This window comes from Microtus ochrogaster, chromosome 10 (assembly GCF_000317375.1).
Source record: "Microtus ochrogaster isolate Prairie Vole_2 chromosome 10, MicOch1.0, whole genome shotgun sequence".
Lineage (NCBI taxonomy): Eukaryota > Metazoa > Chordata > Mammalia > Rodentia > Cricetidae > Microtus > Microtus ochrogaster.
The window spans coordinates 56,254,074-56,278,377 of record NC_022016.1 but is presented as its reverse complement, the minus strand read 5'-3'; the positions used below and the strand labels follow the sequence as shown (position 1 = coordinate 56,278,377).

Below are 24,304 nucleotides of genomic sequence, written 5' to 3'. Positions count from 1 at the left end.
TTGGCCCATTAGCTCTAGCTTCTTATTGGCTAACTCTTATATTAATTTAACCCATTTCTATTAATCTGTGTATCCCCATGTGGCAGTGGCTTACCAGCTAAAGTTCTGTCTGGCTCCGTCTGGGCTACATAGCTTCTCTCTCCCTCTGCCTTTCTTCTCCCAGCATTCAGTTTAGTTTTCCCCGCCTAGTTCTGCTCTACCCTATCACGGGCTCAAGACAGTTTCTTTATTCATTAATCAATAAAAGCAACACATGGAAAGAAGGACCTTCCACACCGGGTCAGAAGATGGTATTAGATCCCCTGGAACTGAAGTCACCATGTAGGTGCTGGGAACCAAACCCAGGTCCCCTGCCAATACAGCAAGTGCTCTTAACCACTGAACAACCACCACCACCCCTTTCTAATTTCCTTTCTAACTTTGGTACTAAAGAATGAATCCCAGGCCTCACACATGCTAAGTAAATGCTCTTCCACCGATCTACACCCCTAGCCCTGTTCTGAATATCTTCCATTTTCCATAATTGGTTCCTCTTTCAATCATGAGTTATTTAGAAATATATCTGGACTTTTAAACAACAAAAATCTTCTGATTATAAAGTTTATGTTTAGGAAAAACTATATATTGAATCACTGAAATCAATTGAGATGTATTTTTTTGGATCAGAAGTGGTTATTTTCAACGTGTTCTATGGGTGCTTGAAAAAACACATGTTTTTTTCAAGGTACATTTTGTAGCTTTTGTGTTAAAATTTCTCCACCACATCAAGCTTGTTGGTTGTGTGTGTCTTATGTCTCAATTGACTTTTTTTGCCTTCTTAATCAATGCCCTATGATGGAGAGATATTAAAATCCCCCACTGTGACTGTGTCTGTCTGTTTTTCTCTGGAGCTCTGTCGATTCTTGTGTCCTGTATTTTGCGACTGTGTAATTAGAGACACAAGTTGAACACTGCATGCTTTCCTGGTAGATCAACTATTTCAAAAGAATTATGTAATGACTCTCTCTTGTTGGTGATTTTTTTCCTTGACACTTCCCCACTCCCCACCCCCAGCAATTAGATCAAGTTTCTTATTATTCTATTCAATTACTTTCAACCTTTACTTCATACTTCTTGATGTTTTGTGCATAGCTGCGGTTTTTTTAAACTAATAATCTTTTAACCAGAGAATTCAGACTACTTAATCGTATTATTTAATCATATGGTTCTGTCTATTAGAGTTCACTTAAAAACTCTGGCAGTATGCATATGCATTTAATAAGTCCCAAGTTTTATAATCTCGTGTTTGCTTCTTCCCGAGAGGTCAGGGCTCTGAAAACACTGCATCTCAAGTGGCCAGGCTGTTCCCTGCTGCAGGGGTTTCCTGAGTCACACCATGGCCTCCCACGCTCTGCCCGTGTTACCGCTTAATAAACCAGCACTGGTTCAGGCTTCTGGTTCAGGCTTCCCTGTGTGTTCACTGCCTCCCAATTTCCAGTGGCTTCCATCACGGTCCTACTCCAGAGAATTTCCTTCTTTCTGCTCCATCTCCTTGATGTTGCAGCCGCGTTCCCCTTGCCAGAAAGCTTTCTGAGTTCTCTTCCATCTTGGGATATTCTCTTTAGCCAGCTCTTAGGAGAAGACCCCCGGATGTGTGAGTCAACAGTTTGTCTGCGAGTGTATTTATCACTCTGCTGTATGCACTTCCAGTTTGTCATCACGTCCTTGCATGCTGCCATTTCTGTCTACTTCCTGACCTTCTCCTCATCTTTCTGCCCAGCATTTCACTGCCCGTGTCCAAATGTGGGCATCTCACACAGCTTCCTGTGAGTTCACCAAGCTTCTTGGATCTGTGGCTTGTGCCTCTCCTTCAGTCCTTGAAGTGTTTAGCCATTATCTTTCTCACTGTCACTTCGTCTTCATTGCCCCCCCCCCTTTTTAAGGGGTTTGAAAAAAGTTCATTTTCCCGCTGGGCGCTGGTGGCACATGCCTTTAATCTCAGCACTCGGGAGGCAGAGGCAGGGGGATCTCTCTGAGTTCGAAGCCAACTCAGAGACTTTGTCTACAAGAGCTAGTTTCAGGCTCCAAAGCTACAGAGAAACTCTGTCTCAAAAAAAAAAAAAAGTTCGCTTTTCTCTGTGTGTCTTGTGTGTCTTTGGTTCGCATTTTTCCTCTCCTCTGGTCGCTTATTCTCTTCCTAGATGTTAAATTCACTCACCGAAGACCAATTGTAAATAACATTCCCTTGTGGAGCCATCACTGGTCCTTTTGACATGTTCTTGATCACATTTCCCCGTCCTCGGATGCTGAGAGCCTTCATCGGTTTCTGACGAAGCCTCTTTTGTATTCTGTGTCTGTTGATATGAAGTCTGTACATTTGATGTGGGGGTCAGTTTTTGCCTCCCATGACTCCCAGAACCATGTTTCAATCTATGCTGTTTGACTTCTGACTATATGGCTAGAATAGTCATAAACTTCAGGGATTATTTGAGACTAAGGCAGAACTTGCTTTGTTTTGTTTTGTTTTGTTTTGTTTTGTTTTGTTTTTCCATGGGGAGTTTGTATTGGACTGTGGCTGGTACTGGAGCCCTTCTGGCTATAACCCCATTTCAGATTTACGTTTTCACCACAAAGGTTTCAAACTGCATAAGGAACATAAAGAGTCCTATGCAAGGACCCCTGGTTCTCATGGGCAGTCAGGGGAGGTCTTGCTTTCTGCCCTGTCAGTGTCAAGGGTTGAGCTTTGCAGCTTTCTGCTCCTCTCACAGGGCAGATAGGCCAGGTGAGAGCAGACAGACTGATTTCTGGTTCACCCACAGACTGATTTCTAGTTAACCCCCCTGCTGTTTTACACAGGGGTGTCCCCACCTTGGGGACCTCTGGCCTCTGGCTCCTGACCCTTCTTCAGACGGTCCTGACACCAAAAGTGCACATCCCTAAATTTCAACAATGCACCTAAGGCCAAGGCTGGCTGTGAGCACCAGGTTATCCTTGGAGTCCCCATGATTGCTCCAACAAAATGGCCGCACTCCAGGCAGGGGGCCTTAGACAGCACACCTTCATTTCCTCAAAGGTCTGCTGGGTAGCAGGTGTGATCAAGTTGCTAACATATCTGGCTTCTGCAGAGGATTCTATCAGGCTTGTAAGCCCCCTACTGATCTTGTCCTTCCTTACCCTTACCTCTCTACATACAAAGAAGCCCTCCAAGACTGCTGCCTGCTCCTCTAGCTCCTCCTTCTAGGAAGACATCATGCCTCTTTCTCTAGGACTCCCTTTTAGAACGCCATTTACCTTACCTACCACTCTAGAAGGCCTGACCCCTAATAAAGTCCAAGGGGCTTCCACATAGGAATTGAAGAACAATAGCGTTCAGTTTCTGTCATTTTAAGGAGTTTTTAAAGTTGTTTTGTTTTTAAGTTTTAGCCAACATTTCAAAGTCTTTTAGTTCAAGTGCCTAAGGTCAGAGCACAGAAAACACAGGAAGCTGGTTCCCCTCCACAGCATCTTACAAGGAAAGAGTCACGTTTTACTACCTTGCATTGTAGAGAAACTGACAGGGAAGGGCTGCCAGGGCCACGTGGAGTGAGAGTAGATCACACGAGCTTGCTACTGTAACATTGTTTGGTGGCTGGACAGAGGGTTCCTCTTCAACATAGTCGAAGACGTTAGCTTGGTTTTGTTTTGAACGTGAAGGTTATGGTAGGATAAAGTCTAGACAAGGCTTAGAAATTCTCTGAGGAACACTTTGTGTCCCTCATTAGGCAAAGCTTCAGCAATGTATGGAGCCTTGGGACCCCATATTGGCTCTTCCACCACATGTCAAAGAAGAGGTTGCTCCAGCCTCAGCTCCTGGAGCCAGGTTCTCTGAAGAGAAAGAAGGCCCTTCCAAAAAGAAGGTTGCTCCTAGCACCTCTGCAGGTCTTAAAGAAGTTTCCAGAAGTGGCTGAGGAAGACCAGAAGGGTTTGAGAGAGCCAGACAAGCTTTCTCTAGAAGCTAGCGCTTTCTCTATACATCTCAAAGAATCCCCAGGACCCTGGTATTGGGTAGGAAGGGAGCCAGAGAGCACGCCCTGCAACAAGGTGGACTTGGGCGGATATCTCAAAGCTGCAGCGCTGAAGTGGAGTGGCCTCCTGCTGGCAGAGGGGCAAGTGCCCACTTCCTAAGCTGCTCCTGGAAGTGGCACCTGAGGGAGCCACCCCAGGACATCTCCTTCAGCAGAAAAGCCCGGTGACTAAGTCCCTAGTGGGTTTTAAGAGATGGCTGTCTGCTTGGTCACCAACTCCAGGTACACCATCTGCTTGAGACTGCTAGCAGTACAGATGTGTGCATGACCTAAAAACTAGAGTACAGAGAAGGCCGGCTGGAAGGGGGGGCCGGGGTACTGGGGGAAACCCAGAAAGACATCACTAACTAGTGTGTCAGAGGTGCTTTCACAAAGGAGACCTTTGAGCAGGGCTGTAAGGATGGGTAACTAGGAGGGAGCTCAGGGCAGAGCCCATGCAAATGGTGCTGAGGTTGGAACAGCCTCTGAAAATGCAAGTTATTCCCCAAGCCTGGATCAGCCACTGAAGGAAGGACAAACAGGAGCCACATCATGAGGCACCCACGAGCTCAGCCCGGAGGTTCAGATTCTATGCTGAAGTCAAAGAATGGGAAGCTGAATGTATCAGACTGCCGTTAATAACAATTATAGCTTTTGCTGTACATCTATTCTGTGCCAGCCATTGAGCAAATGAATCCCTCTATACAAATGATCCGTTGCATTTTCTTAATTGCATAATGAATTAGTTTTTAACAGACCTACCAGATGGGTGAGGAAACCGGAGTAGAGCTCGGTTAAAGGTTGGAGATGGCTAGCGCTCATGGTCGGGAAGTGGCAGGTCCGACCTCCATCTTTCTGGCTCCAGTGTCCACAGTCATAGCTGTGATGCTCTCTGCTACTGACTGGAAAGGTGCAGATGGGAGCTTCTGGGTTTGGTGCTGTAGAATAAGCAAGGTAGGGTGAATCGGAACAGCCTTGGAGGGAGGGAACTTGGACAAAATTCCCAGGGCAGCAGTGGAGGGGAGCAGAGGGTATACCAAGGAAGCAAGACCATTTAGGAGGCCGGTGCCCTTAACAAAGTGGGAAGGTGGTGCCATCACACGGGGGCAGATGAGAGGTAAAGAGGATAGGATGGGTACAGTGACTGATCAGGGTAGGAGTGGAGATAGGGGCAGCTCTTATTCAACACAGTGTCTTAGTTGACGGGCAGGGTGCTTGGCACACCACAGGAATTCAACATCTACTAACTGAGTGAGCAAATGAACAGCTAGCTTGAGCCAATGAGGGACTAGAAGTTGATAGTTCAGCTTGGGAGAGTGCTTGCCTTGCAAGTGTGAAAACCTAAATTTCAGCTGCAAAACCCATATTAAAAGCCAGGCATAATGGTGTGTGATTATTTTCTTAATTCCAACCCTGGGGTTTTCTGGCTAGCTAGCCTGGGTCCCAGTGAGAGACTCTGTCCCAAAGAACAAGGTAGATGGCTCCAGAAGATCACTTGAGGCTGTCCTCTTGTCTCCATGTGTGCTTGTGAACAGGCATGTACACACACATGAACCCAGGCCCATGCTTGTACACACATGTGAACCCTTACTCTCATATACACAAATGCATCCATACACACATGCACACACACACACACACAGAGAGAGAGAGAATACAAAAGAAAGAACATGCCACATAGGGCAAAGGAGGAACCAACAGTGGGGTACATCTGTGCACTCCATGAATGCTCTGTGCTCATGAATCTAGGTGAGAGAGAGGTGTCATTGCTGGCCCATGGGTAGGAATAGAAACCTAAGGAAGGAACATAATTTCTTGGAAAATGAAAAGAGATCTTGGGGTTTGAATGGATCTGGGCACCGTGCTTGTACGTGGAAGAGCCATGGAGAGGGAGGTTGAGACTCAAATGGGAAAGCAGGGCTTCCCCAGCTAGGACATGCCTGGCAAGGACAGTGGAAGAAGACTGAGGAGGTGGCTGGCCTTGGTCTAGGCGGGACATTTGTCAGAGCGGAGCCTGGGTGTGGAGCAGACAGCAGGGCTGGGGGTGTGGGCAGGAGGAGGTGAGTCACTGGAAGCTGAGAACAAAGATGCCTTGACTTGGCAGCGAGTGGCCCAGGACACAGAGGGATGGTGATATCTTGAGGCATTCTTTGTTTGGGATATTGACTGGAAACTGGAGGCCAAGGGCAGGCCAGGGCCAAGGAAGCAACAAGACTCAGAGTGGAGAGATGAGCAGAGGCAGGTATTGAGATCTGAGTACTTCTGGCTAGGCAGGGTGGAGCCAGGGTGGAACACCATGGATGTCTCCCTTTGCAAAGAGCAGGCACGATGGCAGGTGGGTCTGGGGCATGGGGACTGGGACATGCGTTACTCTGCCCCCTCCTTGAGAGAGCAGTTACTCTCTGCAGTCAGCTGAGCTCATGAAGGTCCCTCTTGGACTTGTGGCCTCTCTGTTGCTCCTGCTAGCTGTGCTCAGAAAGGATCTGGGAATGTTCCAGGCCTGCAGGGAGGAGCTGTTGGGTATTTGGATGCCCATGAACCTGCATCAGCATGAATACAGGAACAAAAAACCTGGAGGTTCCACACTCCGCACTGTGGAGACAAGAGCACAGTCGCAAAGGAGAGCCAGGCAGAGGGCCCTCCCTTCTCAATACATTAGATAGACATTAGGAACCCCACTACCTAGCCTCCCAAGAGCTTGGCAGAGCCAAGGAGAGGGAAAACAGTTGTGTGGTATCCTTGGGCAATGCCAGGCCAACTTTAGGCATTCAGGTCACCCAAGTTCTTGCTATGTTCATCTTAGCACCAATATAATATCTGCCTACCATGGTATTCCTTGAACTTGGCTCACCATCAGAAATGCCAAGGGAGGCCGTCCTGGAGCAGATTCCCAAGACCATTCCTCACAAAGAACACCTGGAGCAGCGCTGTGCACACCTGGGGCCTTATGTTATGGAGCACTCAGGGCCCCGCCAGCCAGGCTGTGATAAACAGGATTCTCATCCTTCCAGCCAAGCTCTGGTCCTGCTCCCGATACCCGCCCCAGAAGCCCCAGTGGCAGATACCTTGAACTCTGCTTGGAAGACATGCCTGGCCCTTGAAGGCCTCTGTCTAGCACCTCAGAGGTGTGTCCCTGTGCCTTCTCCACCCCTCCGGGCTGGAGAGATGCCAAAGTCATCTCTATAAAGCCTCCATCACCTCAACATGCCCAGCTCCCCCTTCTTCCCTCTGCTTTCTTACCAGCGTGGCTTTGTGTCTCTGTCCCTGGTTCTCTAGTCTCCCCCAAAGCAAGACTAGCAAGGCCACCAGTGTGCCTGTCTCTCCCACCGTGGGCACACTACTCAGTGGAGAGAGGCTTAGACCTGTTGAGCTTGCCCCAGGCCTGGCTCCTGGGCTTCCTCTGCTCAAGAACACTTAGCACCATTATCAAGAGAGGTTGTCCTGTACTGAGGGTCTCATCCGCAGCCCCTCTTTGCCACTGTCAGCGACCCTGGCTTTACCGGCCCCCTCCTCCCACCCTGGGTCCCCCACCAGCTCCCACTGGGTCTCCACGCTTACTGTCCACACATTGTTCTGAGTCACAGCTTCTCCTCTACTTGGCCATGAACTCAGTCTGAACCGCGGGCTCCAGACTCAGAGCACCGCCCAACCGCAGCTTCATCCACGCTGTTCTCCACGCCTGCCCCGGTTGGCCTTCCTCCTCTGAACTGCTCACACCATGTGCTGCTGAGCCCGTGCCCTCCTCTGCACTGCCAGGCCCCATGCATCCTCTCCTTCTTCCATGGATGCTCCTCCCATCCTTTTCCTCCTATCCTTTCCCCAGCGCTACTGGTCTGCGTGCATCCTGGCTTTCCGATACTGCGTTAAGTTGTGCTGAGATAACTTAATGGCAGCAACTAGCTCCATGCGTGGCGCATAGCGGTAACCGCATCCCAGAAGATACGTTTGTTTATCCGCTTATCTAATGGTCTTAAGTTGGATGTCTAAGCTGGATGCAAATGTGGCTCTTAATCGCGCCTGCTTCTCCCCCCCAAAGCTTCTCCTGCCTCACAAAGGGGCCTTGTGAGCTTGATTGATCTGCATGGTAGTTAATGAGTCATTATGGGATCCCGCCTTTAAACAATGGCCAAAAGCGGAGGAGGAAAGAACAAAGGAGAGCATGGGCACCCCATGTGCTGGAGCCGCTGGAAGGCCAGTCCGTGTGTGCTGAACCTGCCTCTTGATGTAATTAGCCCCTGCATCCTGGTCAGGACTCCGCGATGTGGTTCATGTCCAAAGGCAGTGTGAGCCACTGAGGGGAATCATTTAATGGCTCCAGGTTCTACCCTTCAAAGCAGTACTTTCCCATTACGGGTCTGGTGGTCAGGCACTCCCTCTGTAGAGTTGGCTTGGTAAGTGGTGTCCCTTGCCCCGGGTCTGGCTGGATGCAGTGACCATGTTTAGCCAGAGCTATAGACCCTGCAGAGGGAAGCTGGTCCTCCTGCTGAGCACACTGCCTGGCCGGGGGTGGGGGTGCTTTCTGTGCGGCGTGCATTTGCCAAGCACCTGCTCAGATCCAGCTGAGAACTCGGAGCAGCTTTAGCGGGTAGGTCAACCGCCTCTGCCTTGTGCGTGTGAGACCCTTCTGGGGTGCTCCCAGGCAGTAGAGCATGGTGACAAGAAGCCTGTCCAGCGACAGCACTCAGCTACCAGGCTGTGTGAGCCTAGGCGAACCAAATCGCCTCTCTGTGCCTGGCCTTCCTCTCTGTGAAATAGGAGCTGTCTTGATTTTCACATGAGCAGACTTGTGCAATATGCTTAGAACATAGTTAACTTCATGGTAAGCATTAGCTGTTGTAGCAAAGAAATGGTATAAGATGGTGAAAGGCTATGCTTAGGCTTCTCAGGGAACCTCCTATGCCAGGGCTCTGCAGACGAGGACCCAGGAGCATTAAGCTCATTGCTCACTTTATAAAGTTTTCCTGGGACGCAGCCACGTCCACTGAAGCACCTACTGTGTGTGGCTGTGTTCGTGCTGCATAGAGAAGGGCCGTGTGAATGAGAGTATGTGGCCCTCAAAGGTATTTCTTTGGCTTTTTTGGTTTTTCGAGACAGGGTTTCTCTGTGTAGTCCTAGCTGTCCTGGAACTTGCTGTGTAGACCAGTCTGGCCTCGAAATCACTAAGATTCACCTGCCTCTGCCTCCCAAGCACTGGGATTAAAGGTGTGTGCCACCACCACCACCCGACTCTCAAAGGGATTTCCGATGTGACCCTTTACAGAAAGGGCTGACCAGCCTGTATTCTAATACTGCGAGGGATCCCACAGTCTGGTGGCTGGGAATCAGAAAAGGCTGGGAATTAAGTGCCAGGCTGTCAGATGCTTTCTCAGCTTCTACATATGCCTGGACTATGGGCAGGCATGGGTATAGAGGGGATAAGCCCCAGGCAGAGACATTGCCGGCGCAGCAGTGGGGACAGGGAAGGAAGCGAGCACATCCTGAGGCTGACCAGTCTTAGTTCCCCCTCATCACTATGACTGGAGCGGTAAGAGCAGAGAAGTTCCCTCTCAGCTCACGGTTTGAGGAGACCTTAGAGCACACCATTGTGAGAAGGTGTGATGGGGTCCCTAGTGGCTGGGGCATGAGAATGGACTTCCCACATCTCAAAAGACCAGAGAGCAGAGCTAGAACAGGAGGCAGGACCACATTGTGTACCTCAAGTCCCGGCCCTGGTGACCTACTTCCTCTGGTCAGGTTCCACATCCTCCCAATACAGTGCCACCATGGTGACCAAGGGTTCATGGTGACACGAGCTCAGCTGGCCATGTCAGCCATGTGACGGGGAGCAGATGTGTCAATCTAGAATGGAATGCTCCAAAAATCATTTTGCATAACAGGACTGTGGAGACTGAGAGATGGGGAGGAGATTCCAGCCTGAACAAGGGGCCATTTGATGATGCCATTAGCTGACGGAGAGCATTCCGGACAGAAATCCAGGGAGGAATCGCCAGTGGACTCACTGTGGACTGTTGAATTCCATCCCATCTCTCTAGCACTTCGTCCCTCACCAGGTCCTCTCTGAAGCCGAGGAACTGGTCTCCTGGGCTGCAGACCACCCACGATGCTGTTGTTTCTACCACAGACACCTCAACATTCTTACTGGTTCCCTATTGTCTTTAGGACGCCAGCCACATCCTTAGCATGTCAGACAGCCTTTCTTAGCCTGACTCCTCCTACGGCTTCCATGTCACCACTCTCTGCTTCCCATTTACTTAAATAACTGAGTTGTAGAAGTCTCTGGACAGGGGCTTGGGAGACAGTCCAGTTGGTACAGAGGATGGAATTTAATGCCTAGGACCTGTCGATAGGGTGCACACTTGTAATTCCAAGGTTCCCTGGGGCTTGCTGGTTAGCTGGCTAGCCTCATTGGTGAGTTACAGGCCAGTGAGAGACCATGTCTTTAAACAAAGGTGATAGAGGCGGTTGCTGTTATTAGAGAAACATTTGAGGTTGTCCTCTGTCCTCAACAAGCTTGCACACACACATACCATGTACGCAAGCGCACATGCATGCACACACAGATACACACGCACCATACACGCACACACACCATGCACATACATGCACCATGCATGCACACACACCATGCACACACACCATGCACACATGCACCTTGCACACACACAGACACACACACACACACACACCATGCATGCACACAACCATGTACACACACATACCGTGCACGCACACACATCATGCACGCACACACAGAAGTCTCTGGACAAGTCACACTGTTTCCACATAGCTGCTCTCCCTCTACTCTGATGATTGTTTTATCACCCACATCCAAACTGCTCATTCTCCAGGACTTCATTTTCTCCAGGAAGCCCCTGGGCTTTCTCCCAGCCAGCATGGAAACTGATAGTGGTGCTCCAGAATGTTCTCCCCAGAGTTGCTTTCCTCTGTGAACCCCATGGCCAAGCTGAGGGGTCTGTGAGGAGGGTACCAGGCTCACCACTGTGGGCAACTTTAGTTTGCTTCTACAGTAAGTGAGGTGATATGAGGAAGATTCTGGTGTCCTCCAGGCTGAGCACTAGGCTGCCTGATTTGGGCCGAGAAACCTGAAGAGGCCATCCATCACATAGGAAATCCATCCTTCTTGGCTTGTCGTGTCAACAGCAAAAAGGCAGCTTCAACTTCCGGGAGGAGCAGCATTAGAATACAAGAGGTAGAAAGAAGGCCTGGCTAGACACTGGTTCTGAGTATCAGCAATTGGCCCCACCCACTGCCCAGCTGACTAAGTCAAAAACCTGTCAGTCACCCAGGATTTCCCTTCCTTCTTCCCACTCTATCCCAGCCCGACATCCACCCAGTCACACATCCCCAAATGTCCCTAGGGCCTGGCCTCTCTTCCATCTCTTCTACTGCTCCTCTGCCAAAGGCCTCAACCCTCCTCACTACCCAACTCACAACTGCCAGTCATTTCCATGCCAGACTGACGTCATCTTGAGGAGAAAGCCCGTGGTGGGGGGAGGGACTTTGAACTATGCTGCAGGCAAACTCTGCAGTTCGAAATCTTCTGAGTCACCTTTGTCCTCTGCAGGCCCAGCCAGCTGGCCTCCAGAGTAAGGCAGTCCACATGCCTGCTATCTGTAGTCCTGTTGTCTACAGTCTATTCTAGAACATTCCTTTTCTGCTGTAGCTCCGGTTCTGTGCACTGGACTCCCTCTTAGAGCAGCCCTTGCCCCCTCCAGCCACCCTTAAGGTCTGATGGGGTCCTCCCCAGCCTTCAGAATTTCCTCAGAGGCTTCAGTCATGTGTAGCACCCCCTCCTTTCTCCACATAGGCTGAGTTCTCACTCCACGACCCCCCAGTGTCATACCTGTCCTTGGGGTGTTAGTGTATTTCTTGGAACCCCTACATCAAGCCAGGCAGGGACACTGGTATACTAATGACATCCAGTCATGGCAGGGACAGTGTTGTGGTAATGGCAGGACCCACCCCAGCCTGTCTATGGCAGCTGCTTTTGTAAATATTTGTGGTAAATGGGACTAAGGCAAGCTGAGAGAGAGAGAGACAGAGAGACAGAGACAGAGACAGAGACGCGGAGATTGATCTTGCAAAAGATCTTGCTCTTTCCAAGAGCATTCATTTTGTCAACAAATTAACCAACAGAGGAAATGGAAAACAGTCGGTAGAGGAGAGAGGAGAAGTCTGGGGTGTCTTCTCCAGGTCCCAGGGGGCAGCAGAGCTGAGATTCCACATGTGGCCTGATACTGCCACCAAGCCCAAGGGGATTTCTGGCCATGAAAGCATGAAGAACGAATCCAATCATCTTGTGGTCCGCCAGCTGTGCCTGGTGGCTCTTTGACAGCTGCCAGAACTTGCCAGGTGTGCCTCAGACATCTTCAGAGACATCAGGGGACCCCAGGGACCATATCGCCTGTGGAGAAAGTCATGTTCCTCAGGATGGCACTGAAATGGGCAGTGTGTGGAGGAAGGGGGATCCCCCAGAGACTTTGAGCGTGTCAGGACACGGTGAGGCTTCCAGAGACTTGCTCCCAGCCACCGCCAAGTCCCTAATTCTGTGCTCCCTCCTCTAGGTGATCAAGCTGGCCTTTGAAGAGTTTGATTTAGAAAGGGGCTATGACACCCTGACGGTCGGGGACGGTGGGCAGGATGGGGACCAGAAGACAGTCCTCTACATGTAAGTGTATGTTTGTCTGGATTGGGATGTGGGACAGACAGGCTCACAGAGCCCACCCTGGTCTCCAGACCCAGGGATGTAGGGACAGTGTCCTGCAGAGCTCCTGGTGTCTGCAATAATCCATCTGCCTCTCTCCACCCCAGCCAAGGAGAAGAGACTTCCTAGAATCTGAACATGAAGTTCAGACTGGGCAGTGTTGGGCAAAGTCAAACAAAGGTGCCATTCCTGTGTGCCTGGCTCTTTCTACCAGCCAAATGCTTCTTTGAAACATCCTGTTTCTGCCACCTCCCAGTGTCTCTACTCTAGGTGACTTCTGTCCCTGGCTCTAACCTCCCACTGAGACCATGGAAGTGTTTTGGCGACCTTTCCACATGTCCAGAACAATCTGAGACATGGACAGCTCCATAGACACAATGACCATCTTTCCTTGGCCAAGAAAACCCAATATGACAAATTCTCATCAAGGAAGCCATACCAGGGTGTCCTGAAATCCACTGGGCTGGGCCTTTGCTTTGGGGTATCCTTCAGTTCCCTTACACCTAACCCAGTAACCCAACAAGGGGTCTGGAAATGTCTCTGTCCTGTGCATGTGGCCTAGCTCCAGTTTAGAGTGTGATAGACCCAGAGCAGGCCTGGCTTCTTGACTTCCTTCCAGCTTTCCCTTGGCACTTGGCAGGGTGCAGACCACTAAGTATCTCTCTCCCATCAGCCTGACAGGTACGTCCGTCCCAGACCTCATCGTCAGCACCCATCACCAAATGTGGCTCCTCTTCCAGAGCGACAGCAGTGGCAGCTCCTTGGGATTCAAGGCTTCCTACGAAGGTAACTGCTTCCAAGGAACCTGGCAGGCTCACCCGGGGAGGGGGAGACTTGAGATTTCCATCCGCAAGCATGAAGCCTGGGTTCAAATTCTGGCCCCTTCCACGCCTCTCCTCAGACACATTATTTGACCTGTCTGAGCCTCCATGTCATTCTTTGCTCAGTGCTCCTCAATCCCATTGTACCCGACGATTTTGAGGATTACCTCGGACAGTTCAGTTGGCGTGTGGGATCTCCTACACCAGCTATGGGCCAGGGCTTCATCCCTAATTCATAACTGACATGTGCAGACTTGCTGAGTCTCATCTGTTTTTGAAATCTTTAAACTGGGGTCAGTGGCCTCCCAAGCTACCTTGTGATAAATAGGTGATTGTGTTGAACACAGGAGAACAGATAGCCACCATTGTTGATAGCCTGAGGAAGATGTCAACTGGGGTCTTCATTCCTTTTAGTAACTGTTGTTAAAGAAACACTCTGGGATCCACGGGGTATCCCTGTTAACACCCTTCATGAACTTCCAAATCTCCCGTTGTTCAAAAGAGAGGTCCCGGAAAGAAGGCAGCTGTCATGCTGTGAGTGATTAAGCCCTTGTTATGAGATCCAGGCCTTACCCCATGTAGTCTTCATTCTAGTAGGGAGACAGAACAAATGGGAATTAATCCAAGATGGTCACCCACCCAGCCCATGGGAATAAGAAAAAGGGAGCAGGCATCTTTCTAGGGAAGTGGGCACTAAGTCCTAAAACTGATCCCCTGGTTATTAGAGAGACAGGGTTAGGACACAGAGGAGGGACGTATGTCCTCAGGGTGGCTCCCATACACACTACCTACCTAGCACATCAAAGGTTCTTCCCAAACCAGGACCTGTTATGTTTCAACCCCAGGCACACAAGAGGTGCTATGTGTCACCGACAAAAAAAAAAAAAAAAAAAGAAACAAAACAGAACCAAACAAAATCCACATGTGAACCAGGTCTCTTAAAGCAATAACAATGTGTTCTGTACACGCATGGCTTTCTGTCTGGAGGTGGCAAATCTGGGACCCAGATGTCAGGAAGGCATGCTCCCTCTGAGACAGTAACACCCTCTTTCACTCTTCCTCGCATCTCTGGTGGCTACGAGTTCGCCGTGACATCTCTCCTGTCCCTGTCATTGCCACCACACACAGTTGTGTGTGTGTGTGTGTGTGTGTGTGTGTGTGTGTGTGTGTGTGTGTGTGTGTGTTCTCATAAGGGTACCAGCAGGCTAGGGGCCTGCGCCTGCCCTACTCAGTCTGCCACCATCTTGATGACGCCTGCAAAGACTGTTTCAGATGCAGGGATTCAGATGCAGGGATTCAGAACTATAGCAGCTCAACAGATTCTAGGAGCCTGGCCTGTAATACTAATGCCCACTTCACCGTGTGGTCACAGTGAAGATAGCCACTGCAGTCTTCCCAGGACAGAGAGCCTCGGTCTAGGGGAGGTAGAACACCAGACAGGATGCTTGGGTGACCAGTGTCAAGTACAAATCCTGTGAATGTCTCCGTCCAGGGGCAGGAATGACCCCTGAACGGTTCTTGCTTGGCCTGAGGTTTGGACAAGACACAAATGCCTTGAACCTAAGAGAAATAATACCAGCTGGCAGACAGAATAGTCTCGAGCAGGGAGAGCTATTGGCTAAAGTAGTAGCAGATAGTGAAATAATAATAAAAAAATATTTTTTTAAAAAAAACCCAGTCGCTAGAATGAAACCAGGTGATTTTTTTTTTTTTTTTTTGTACTTCCTCTGTCTTGATCAGCCACTGGAGAGCAGAGCTTAGGTATGGAGGGCTCCAGCTTTGGACGGACTTAAGTCAGTCCCCATGAGAAATGTTTGTTACCCTCTAATGTTTACCTGCCGGGGGGGAGGTGGACTCAGGAGACTGAATAACAGAATCCAAATATTTGAAGGATAGTCGCACAGGAAAAAGGAATCAGATCTGTTTGAGATTTGACGGAAAAAGAAAGGGGCATGACATTTGCTGAGAGCCTACTGTGTGGCAGCAGCCTTGTTTGTCACCTCCGGAGGGTGCAATGCTGTCGTAGACGGACTTGGTGCAGCCCCAGGGACCATCAGTGTGGAGCAGGCACTAACACTGGCCTGCTTTTCTTACTTTTTTTTCTTTTTTTGTCTTTGTTTCTGTTTGTTTCTTTCCCCCTTCTCTTTCACTCCCCATAAGCCTCCATTTAAGAGAAGATTCATAACTAAATACCAGAAAAAAAACCATCATCTCATCTCACTCAACCCCTTCGAGGCACAGAGGGGTTAAGTAGGCTGCCTGGGGTCACACAGAAGTCTGGGAAAGTTGCAGAGCTTGGATTTGAGCCCAAAGCGCATGGTTTCCCCCCCTATACCAAAAGCTTCCCAAAGCTGTTGAATTTTAATTCCTTATAAAATCTTTATAGAAGCCAAAACTTTGCCCCAGTCAGGTCCACCATATAGCAGAAGCCTGGAGTCCAGGTCACTGGGGGTTGGAGACACGTTCGTTAGTTCTTATTCTGTTTCACTCATTCAGAATTGATTCAGCACCTGCTGTTGGCCAGTTCAGACCTGGGCACTTCAATCACAGTGGCAAACCTCCTGGTGTGGCCCTAACACACCTGTGTGGATGCCTGTCACAGACTAGTGCCGTCAGGACTTCCCGAACCCCTGACAGATTGGGAAGGACAGTCTGTGTATGATTAGGGGCCTCTCTAACCTTCACGACTGTGTCAGGTTGTGTGCAGAGAGGCAGCGGGGTCTCTGATGATCAAATAGACTCTGGAATTGGATCAGACCTGGTGAATCTCAGCACGGTTCCTAAACCACAACCCCGGGAACACCATGTGGTCTCCATGAGCCTCCATTTTCCCACTTGCAAAACAGATAATGATGCTGCCCTCAGCCCCGTTACAGCAGAGAAATAATATCACGGGAACTCTGTGCACGCTGTCTGCCACCAAGACAGATCCTTCCTCATGGGGCACCAGTGTTCCCTTCATCCCAGTCCCTCAGGTTCTTGTCCTCTGGACCAGACCCAGATCTACCTCCTATGGATCATGTTTGCTCATAGACCCGACCTTAGGACCTGCCTCATGTCACATCCTTAGCCCTCCAGGCTGCATGGAAAACAGAACGGCTCCCTTTGGTCCTTGTTGTGGGGGGGGGGGGCAGTTGTTAGTGAGTTTTCTTTGCTGTGACAGCCATGTGACATAAATAAACTCCAGGAGGAAGGACCGTTCCAGAGGATTTGGTCCAGAGTCCCGGTCTCCACTGATTCCAGACCCCGGGAAGGATGAAGGTCCTGGCAGTGGGAGGGTGAGGCAGACTGTTCACATCACAGTCTACAGAATGCACGGAGCCTGGGAGAGAACAGGAATGAGATGGCCTTAAGGGCCCACTGCAGGTGACCTACTTCCTTCTCTAAGAAACACCTCCCAAGCTTACCAACATGTCCCAAAGGTTGGGGACCAAACTTTCAATACAAGAGCTTTGAAAGGGACATTGCAACGTTGCATACCTCACCTCTGTAAGAGAGGTAGGAGTCCACTCACAGAATGCCATGGGGCAGCATGGAGCCTTTGAACCTGGTCTAGTGGGAAAATCTGGGAAAGGTTCAGTCAGCAGGACCCACTTTTCCTCCCGCCCCTTTCCTCCTGTCTGGGCTTTGTAGTTGAGGATTGAGACCATCAGTCTTACACCGCCGCTGGTATCAAATGATGGTGGGTTAAGTCCACTGCCAGATCCTGGCCCTCCACCATATGCAGCTGTCCCTTCCCAATGACCACATGACTCCCTACTGCTGCTTCTCAGGGTCTGTCCTCGGCCTTCCGTCTTCTTTTCTAGCAGCTGGTCACATTGACGCGCCGGGCTTTAACTTGAAACTTAACCCTAACAGCTGCCCCCTCTGTCCCTCTCCCACAGCTCTCCCTCACTTGTGCTGGTAGCCCCCACCCCGGCACCTAAGGCAGCCCCCTCATACCTGTAAGCCAAGGCCCCCAGAACAAAGCATCACAGACTATATGGTTTGAACAACAGGTATATGTTTTCTCATAGCGCTGGGGGGGGGGTCAAGGCTTTAGACAGCGAGTGTCTATTGAGCGTTCCTTTCCTGGCTCACAACTGCCTTCTCCTCTTGTCCTCATGTACCTTTCCTTGATAAAAGCATGCACTCTCTTCCCGTAAAGACAGAAATCCCACGGGGGCAGCCCCTTCTTCTGACCTCATTCAACTTTAATGACTTCCACGGTGACCCATCTTTTCAAATCGTCACACTAGAAGCTGAAGGCATCAGTATACAAATCAGGGGACATAAATGTCCAGTCCATATCATCACCCCAAAATAAGTTCTTCATCTCCGCCCCTTCTCCCCATCCCCTGTACCTGATCTGTGCCCCCGTGCTGGTGAGCAGCACCACCACCCATCCCCAGGCCTCATCTCCCCCTCCTTGCTCCCCTCCATTCGCTCAGTTTCCTGATCCCTGCAGTTCTGCCTCAGCAGCATCCCACTCTCATCACCGTGGTCCAGACCTCCATCATCCTCTGTCGCTGTGCTGCTGACAGCACTGGCCTCCCACCCAGCACCCTTCCCTCCCCATCTGCCACATGGCACACAATGATCTTCCCAGCTTCCAAGTCTGGCATAGTGTTCTCCTACTTAAGGGGGAAAAAAATAAACCCCACAGACTTGAGTGACAGCTTCTCACTTCTCACTGACTTCAGTAGGAAGTACCAAGTCTTCCACATAGCATGCCAAGTTCTTCCTGATCATCCCTAAGCCACATTCTGGCTGCTGTGATACCACTCAAGGCAGAGATAGCAGCTTGTCCCCAGCTCTTGCAGGTCCCTGTCTATACCATGCTCAAAAAGCTTTGGAGAATTCATTTGTGATAACTTTACCCTGGCACGGTCAGATACCTTCCACGGAGTCTCCTGATTCCTCTTTTCTCGCCTTTACCACATGGTGATCAAGCGCCAAGTGGAATGCATTCTCCCTTCCCTCAGGCTTCGGGGCTGGGCAAACCCAGCTTATAGTGAGATTCTTCCATGCCTCTGTGAGCCAGTCCCTTCACTGATGAACCTAACTTTTCTTGTCCATGAAAAGGCACAGGTAACTGATCGGCTCACCATGGCTCTCAAAGATTTGATACACCAAAGCACGCGGCATAGGACCTACCATTTAGGAGACACTGGATCGAAAGCTTCAAAAGCTTGTCCCCTCCTCCTTCCTCCTCAGGCCTGTGGCTCTTCCACCCTAGACTACTGCTCCAAGTGTCCACGATTGCTACATCTGACTCCCATTGGCTTTCCATTGATTCCAGCTTCCGAGAAATTCCATGCTGCATAGACATCTTGACCCAGGCATGTGAGGCTGGCCTATGCCAATGCCCTATGGGATGTCAGCAGGCATTTAACACAGGAACCACATCCATCCCTACTGCTGCTCCCTCTGGGCGTACCTAGCCCCTTTGCCCCAGTGAGAACAGGGATGCTACTTTGGGGCAGGCAGGTAGTTCTGTAGGCTCCCCACTTTAGAAATTCCACCCTATCCTGGGACCGGAGAGATGGCTTAGGAGTAAAGCATTTGCCTTGCAAGCCTGAGAACCTATGCTTGGTTCCCGAGAACCCACATGGACAGGACAGGCATAGTGGTGCACAGCTGTAATCCTAACACTGGGGAGGAATAGATGGGTAAATCCCTGGGGCTTGCTGACCAGGTAGCCTAGTATAATCAGCAAAGATCAAGTAAAAGGGGGAAAACCCTGCCTAAAAAACAAGGTGCACAGTGACCTAAGGAACAAGGCCGGAGACTGACTTCCGGCCTCCAGGCTCACACACACACACACACACACACACACACACACACACACGTGTGCATGCGCACACACAATGCACGGGGCCAAAAGAAAAAGAAAACAATGCTTTCTCTTCCAGTATTAAAAGCTCAAGCCCTAGTGGAAAAACTGGGGCGTTTACTCCCAGAAATTCTTTCTGCTCTGCTTGTCATCGTTCTATCCTGGGTAGGGGAGAAAGCTTGGATCCCTCAACACGGGAGCCCTCTGCGCCTAGAGACACAGGCTCCCTCCATGGGGGCGCCAGCTGTGGGAAGCGCATTCACAGTTGCAATTGCTTTGCTTCCCAGTAGAACCAGAAATATTTAAGGAACAGGCAATTAGCACTTACCAGAAACATTATAAAATTACACACAACTTGCTAACAAGTTTGCACATCAATCTGGATGTCTCTTTGCTTCCTGACTGGAGCCTGGGATCTGGCAGCCCTGATGCTCAATCTGGGAGGCTGACCCAGGGGAGGAAGAAGTAAGGGTCCTGCTCCTGGGGAGATGGAGGTGCAGAGAGGTGAGGATCTTTCAGGAAGCATGCCCGATAGCCCAGGGACTCGTGACAGGAAGTGAGATCATCTGTTGACTCATGTCCCTGAGGCCTAATGATATGTTAGAGACACTGAGACCATAGTGATAGGACTGTGTCTGCCTTCACCCAATTCATAAGCTGTTTTCATAAGCATGGAGTAGGTGCTAGGAGATGGGGAAATCAAAAGGAGTGGCCTCTGACCTTGCTTGAGAGACCCTGCCTCTGGAAATAAATGGGTCATTATTAAAGACATTTGATATCAAACTCCAGCCTACATTCAAGCACTCACACGTACACAGTTTCACACGTGTGCATGCATAGGCGCACATGCATGCATATGCACATGCATGCACATAAAGAAGTGTTGCATACACATAAACACAAGACCTTTTTAAAAATTAAAATCTCTGTTGGAATCAGTTTTGAGAGTGAGTAGGGAGAAGCCCCCGAGATTGCTTCCAAGTGTAAGGCTCATGTCTCCTTCTCTGGCATGTGACCCTGAAGATGACCATTGTAGCACTTCCCGAAAGAGCCAGCATTGGCTTAAAAGGAGTCCAAAGGCAATGACCCAGCATCACTGCAGTCCCTTTTGGGCATGGTTGGCCCTGGTCTTACCAGATGTCAGGTGCATAACCATCTCAGCCTCCCACCTGTTATTTTTAGTACGTCCTTATGTGTTAATCTGGTTTCCCCAAACTCCTCCTCCTGGCACTTAACAAAGCCCCTCTGGTTCCTGGTCTTATAAGAAGTAGGAATCCTGCATTTCAAAAATGCTACCTGGATCCCTGAGACGTTAAGTACTGACTAGAGCCAAACCCAAACTCAGAGTGTAGATCACTGCTGCAGCCAGGCACCAGAAGTGCTCTTGAGCCGGCCTCCCGAGTCTAAGGAGGCCCAGATTGGATGTACTTGGACTGACACTGGAAGATGACTGTCTGGCAGATAAGCAGGGGCTGTTCATTTTAGAAAGAGCAGACAGCAGGTGCCCAGTTCCTGCGTGGGCGAGCTGGCAGGGCTCTGCAAACAACAGAAACTATGATAACAATGAGAAAGTGCCATCTCGTTCCTGGGTCCGTGCCATGTTCCGGGCATCCTGGCTGCCAACTTGCATGCACATAGGCTCGGTTAACCCTCACGGTGACCCCGGTCAGCAGAGCTGTTATTACAATTTCCATTTTATGCAAAACAAGAGCTAAGGGTCAGAACGAATTGGCAGCAGGGGCTAGGGAGTTAGACGGTTCAGTGGATAAAGTGCTTGCAGTGCAAGAATTGGGACCTGAGTTCAGATCCCCAGAAGCCACACAAAGCTGGACACGGTAGCATAGGCCCAACATTTCTATGTCAAGATGGGAAGTAGAAACAAGAGAATTCCTGGAAGTTCACAGTCCAGTGAACCTGTCATATGGAGTGGGCAGCGCGACTGTTTCAAACAAGCGGAAAAGCGAGGGCCAGCACCGAGCTTGTCCCATGATTTCCAAATATGCCACAGCATGCATACTCCCACATATTTTTTAAGAATAATAATGTGACTCAGGTCTATTACATAGTATCAAAACCAGGATCCAGGTTGGCCTCGTAGCCATCATAACACGGTCACCTCCCTACAGATCGCTCTGTTTCCCGATATACAAACTCCAAGGGGGTAGTGGCCAAAGATGAGACCTAGGGTGGTGGTGGGTGGTGGGGATAAGAGCCCTGCCTAAGCAGAAGTGGGGGTTTAACCTGAAGACTTTGGAAAGCAGTAGGGAAACTGAGCAGGGGACTGTACAATCTGATAAGCTTTCGATGACCTTGTACCACATCAAAGAATATGGGATAGAGAGGCAAGGCAGAGAGCCGCCAACTGGCTATTGCCAGCCAGGTGGGAAATTGTGGGGGCCTGAATTGGACAGAGAAGATGCAGGGAACCATGGTCCCAGAGCGTTTAGAAGAATAGCCAAAGAGAAGGTTCCCGTTGGAGATACAAGAGGGGAGGGAGGCCATCTACAGGTTCTAAAGCCTCTGTTTCACCCTCCAAGAAACCTTTCCATGCATACCTGACTATGAATTCTCCCAGCACATGGTTCAGAGGTCAGGCAGCTCTGGATCTTCAGTGCTTACTGAGCCTGGCATTTGACAGTTTCTACATAAATATCTGGTCTCTCCTGTGCATTGTACCAGACATCTACTCTGCTTCCGGTGGAGCACTAGGTACTCAGAGGTCCATGTTACCTGATCAACCCAGGTCTGCTTTCACAGGGCTTACTTCCAGGGATGCTGGGGCAACGAGAGGTAAGGAGACCATGAGGTTAGGATGAGCAAAGTTGTCGAGTTGGCGATTCAGCTTGTCCCTGATGCCCAACAAGGTAGGGGATGCCAGGTGGGTAATCCTGGCCCCTTTTCCCCACTGTTCTATCCCCAGTGTCTAGGACAGTAGCCGGTAGAACACTTCTTGAATGCAAGGATGAGTAGCTACAAGGGGTAACAGGCACCATAAGGGGAAAGAGTGCAGTGCCAAAGAAAAGAGAGTGGGTGACATCTAAGGTATAGGCTGGGGAGTGTCTGGGAGGGGGGGACCTGAGGAGAGCATATAAAAAGCAAAAGGGGAAGTTCTAGCATGGGTTGGGGCGCCATAAAGTAAGGAGCAGACATACACAGCAGCACTCTCTGGGAGGGCAGTAGAGAGCGGTCCAGGTTGGGCACCCCAACCCCCATCCCAGCTGCCTCCAAGTGGTTTCCCTTCTCGGAGCACATCAAAGGGCTCCGAATCGAGAGGAGCACACGATGCAGTCCCTTCTGCGCAGACCTTGGCATAAAAGAGGATTCCAATTTAGTGTCCGAAATTGAAAAGCCCGAGAAGACAGGGAGCAACCTGAGAGTCTAGCATAGATGGTAGGGCTGGAACCACCAGGCAGGGGAAAAGCAAATAAGGCCAGTCCCCATGGAACGCTGATACCTTACACACAGACATCTGAGCCCCCCTGGCTTGCTTTCGGTGGGCCAAAGGAGGCAGGGCGTACACACTAACACGGTGAAATTGGGTTAAACCAGATGATAGGAAATTGCAAGTCTTACTTTTCTCCAAGCCAAAATTGAATTTATCTGTTTGTAATTCTGGATGCTGACATCAGACATGGTCGGCCTCTGGCCGGGAGGGGCCTTTTCGCCAGGCAAGAAACCTTCGTGGGAAAGCTCTGCCTTGCGTTTCCATGTTCTCCGCCCAATGGTGGACTCGAGGAGAAGGCCCACCGAAGCCGGTTAGCTCCCCAATTCCCAACCCCGAGTGCCCCATTCCTCATCGTCCCACCTCCAAATCTGAGTTCTTCAGGGAGCCCTTCCATCGACAGCTGACCCTCCTCGAGGTCAGCATCACCATCATCCTCTCCTTCCCTCACACTTGATGACCATCACGTTGGAGGGGGCTCGTGAGCTCCATTTCCTGCCCACCCCGTGGTCTTCTCCTTGGATGTCACGTGGCCTCCAGCTCCTACTCCCTCATCATCACTGCCCCCCCACCCCTTACCCCAAGTCTTGCCATCTCCTTGTCTCTCTCATCTCCATCTTCCCACTTCTTCCCAGAAGTGCATCTTGTCTTCAGCTTTGTTGAAATATAGGGTCATGCCACCTGCTCTGGGTCCTTTGTCCCTTGGATCTTTCTACTCGTCAGCCTCCTTGCTCCCATTGCTTATCTTTTCCTGAACACCCCCATCTCACCCTTAGCTCCTGCTGTCATCCTTTTCTTCCTTGTCCTGTAGCCCCGGCTACCACTCAGCCACAGTTGTAGCAAAAACCTCAGTTCCTTGGCTTCTCCAGCCCACAGTCAGTACCACTATCCCTTTTGTGTCTGCCTCAGCAAGGCAGGCAGTGCTGCCAGGGGCAAGAGAGTCGGCTCCACCTTTAGTGGGCCACGGGCGCATGGCTGTCCACTGGGCTTCTGCCTCCTGTTCTCTAGAGTGACAGCTTCAGAAGGTCCTGTCAGTATCCAGTCTTGCTCTCTGGGACTAATACCATGCTTTTTCCAAAGACCTTGGTCTCCTGCTCTCCACCTGAAACTCAGTGTCACATGGCCTTATTCGCTGGTGTCATCGAGAGCCTCTGCCCTGATCACCAAGGCCAGCCAATGTGCACAGGGTCTCTGCCACCTCCCTCTCTGGAGCCTCCAGCTTCCCTTCCTCACTTCTCCACAGCATCAGTGAGCCGTTCAGTCTCCGTCAGCATCCCTCTCCCTCTTGTTCTTCCTAGAAATTTAACTACATCCAAACTTATTCCATCTTTAGAATATTTTAAACACCATCCAAAGGTGGCGACCTCAGAGTTATGACCTAACCCTCCTCGTTTTCATCTCTGCTTTTTCCCTCTATCCCATTGGGTGCGGGCTCCCATGACAATGTTCATCAGAGTACCAGCCTTGGTTATCCTTCCT

At 50.3% G+C, this 24,304-nt stretch overlaps 1 protein-coding gene across 1 annotated transcript in view; it reads left to right on the top strand.

The window, feature by feature from the left end:
• Positions 1–24,304, top strand: part of LOC101999605 (CUB and sushi domain-containing protein 2) — a 514,736-nt gene that overhangs the window by 308,989 nt on the left and 181,443 nt on the right. The window contains exons 11-12 of the mRNA XM_026782281.1: positions 12,608–12,711; positions 13,421–13,533. Of these exons, the coding sequence (XP_026638082.1) occupies positions 12,608–12,711; positions 13,421–13,533 (217 nt within the window). The remainder of the gene's footprint in view (positions 1–12,607; positions 12,712–13,420; positions 13,534–24,304) is intronic.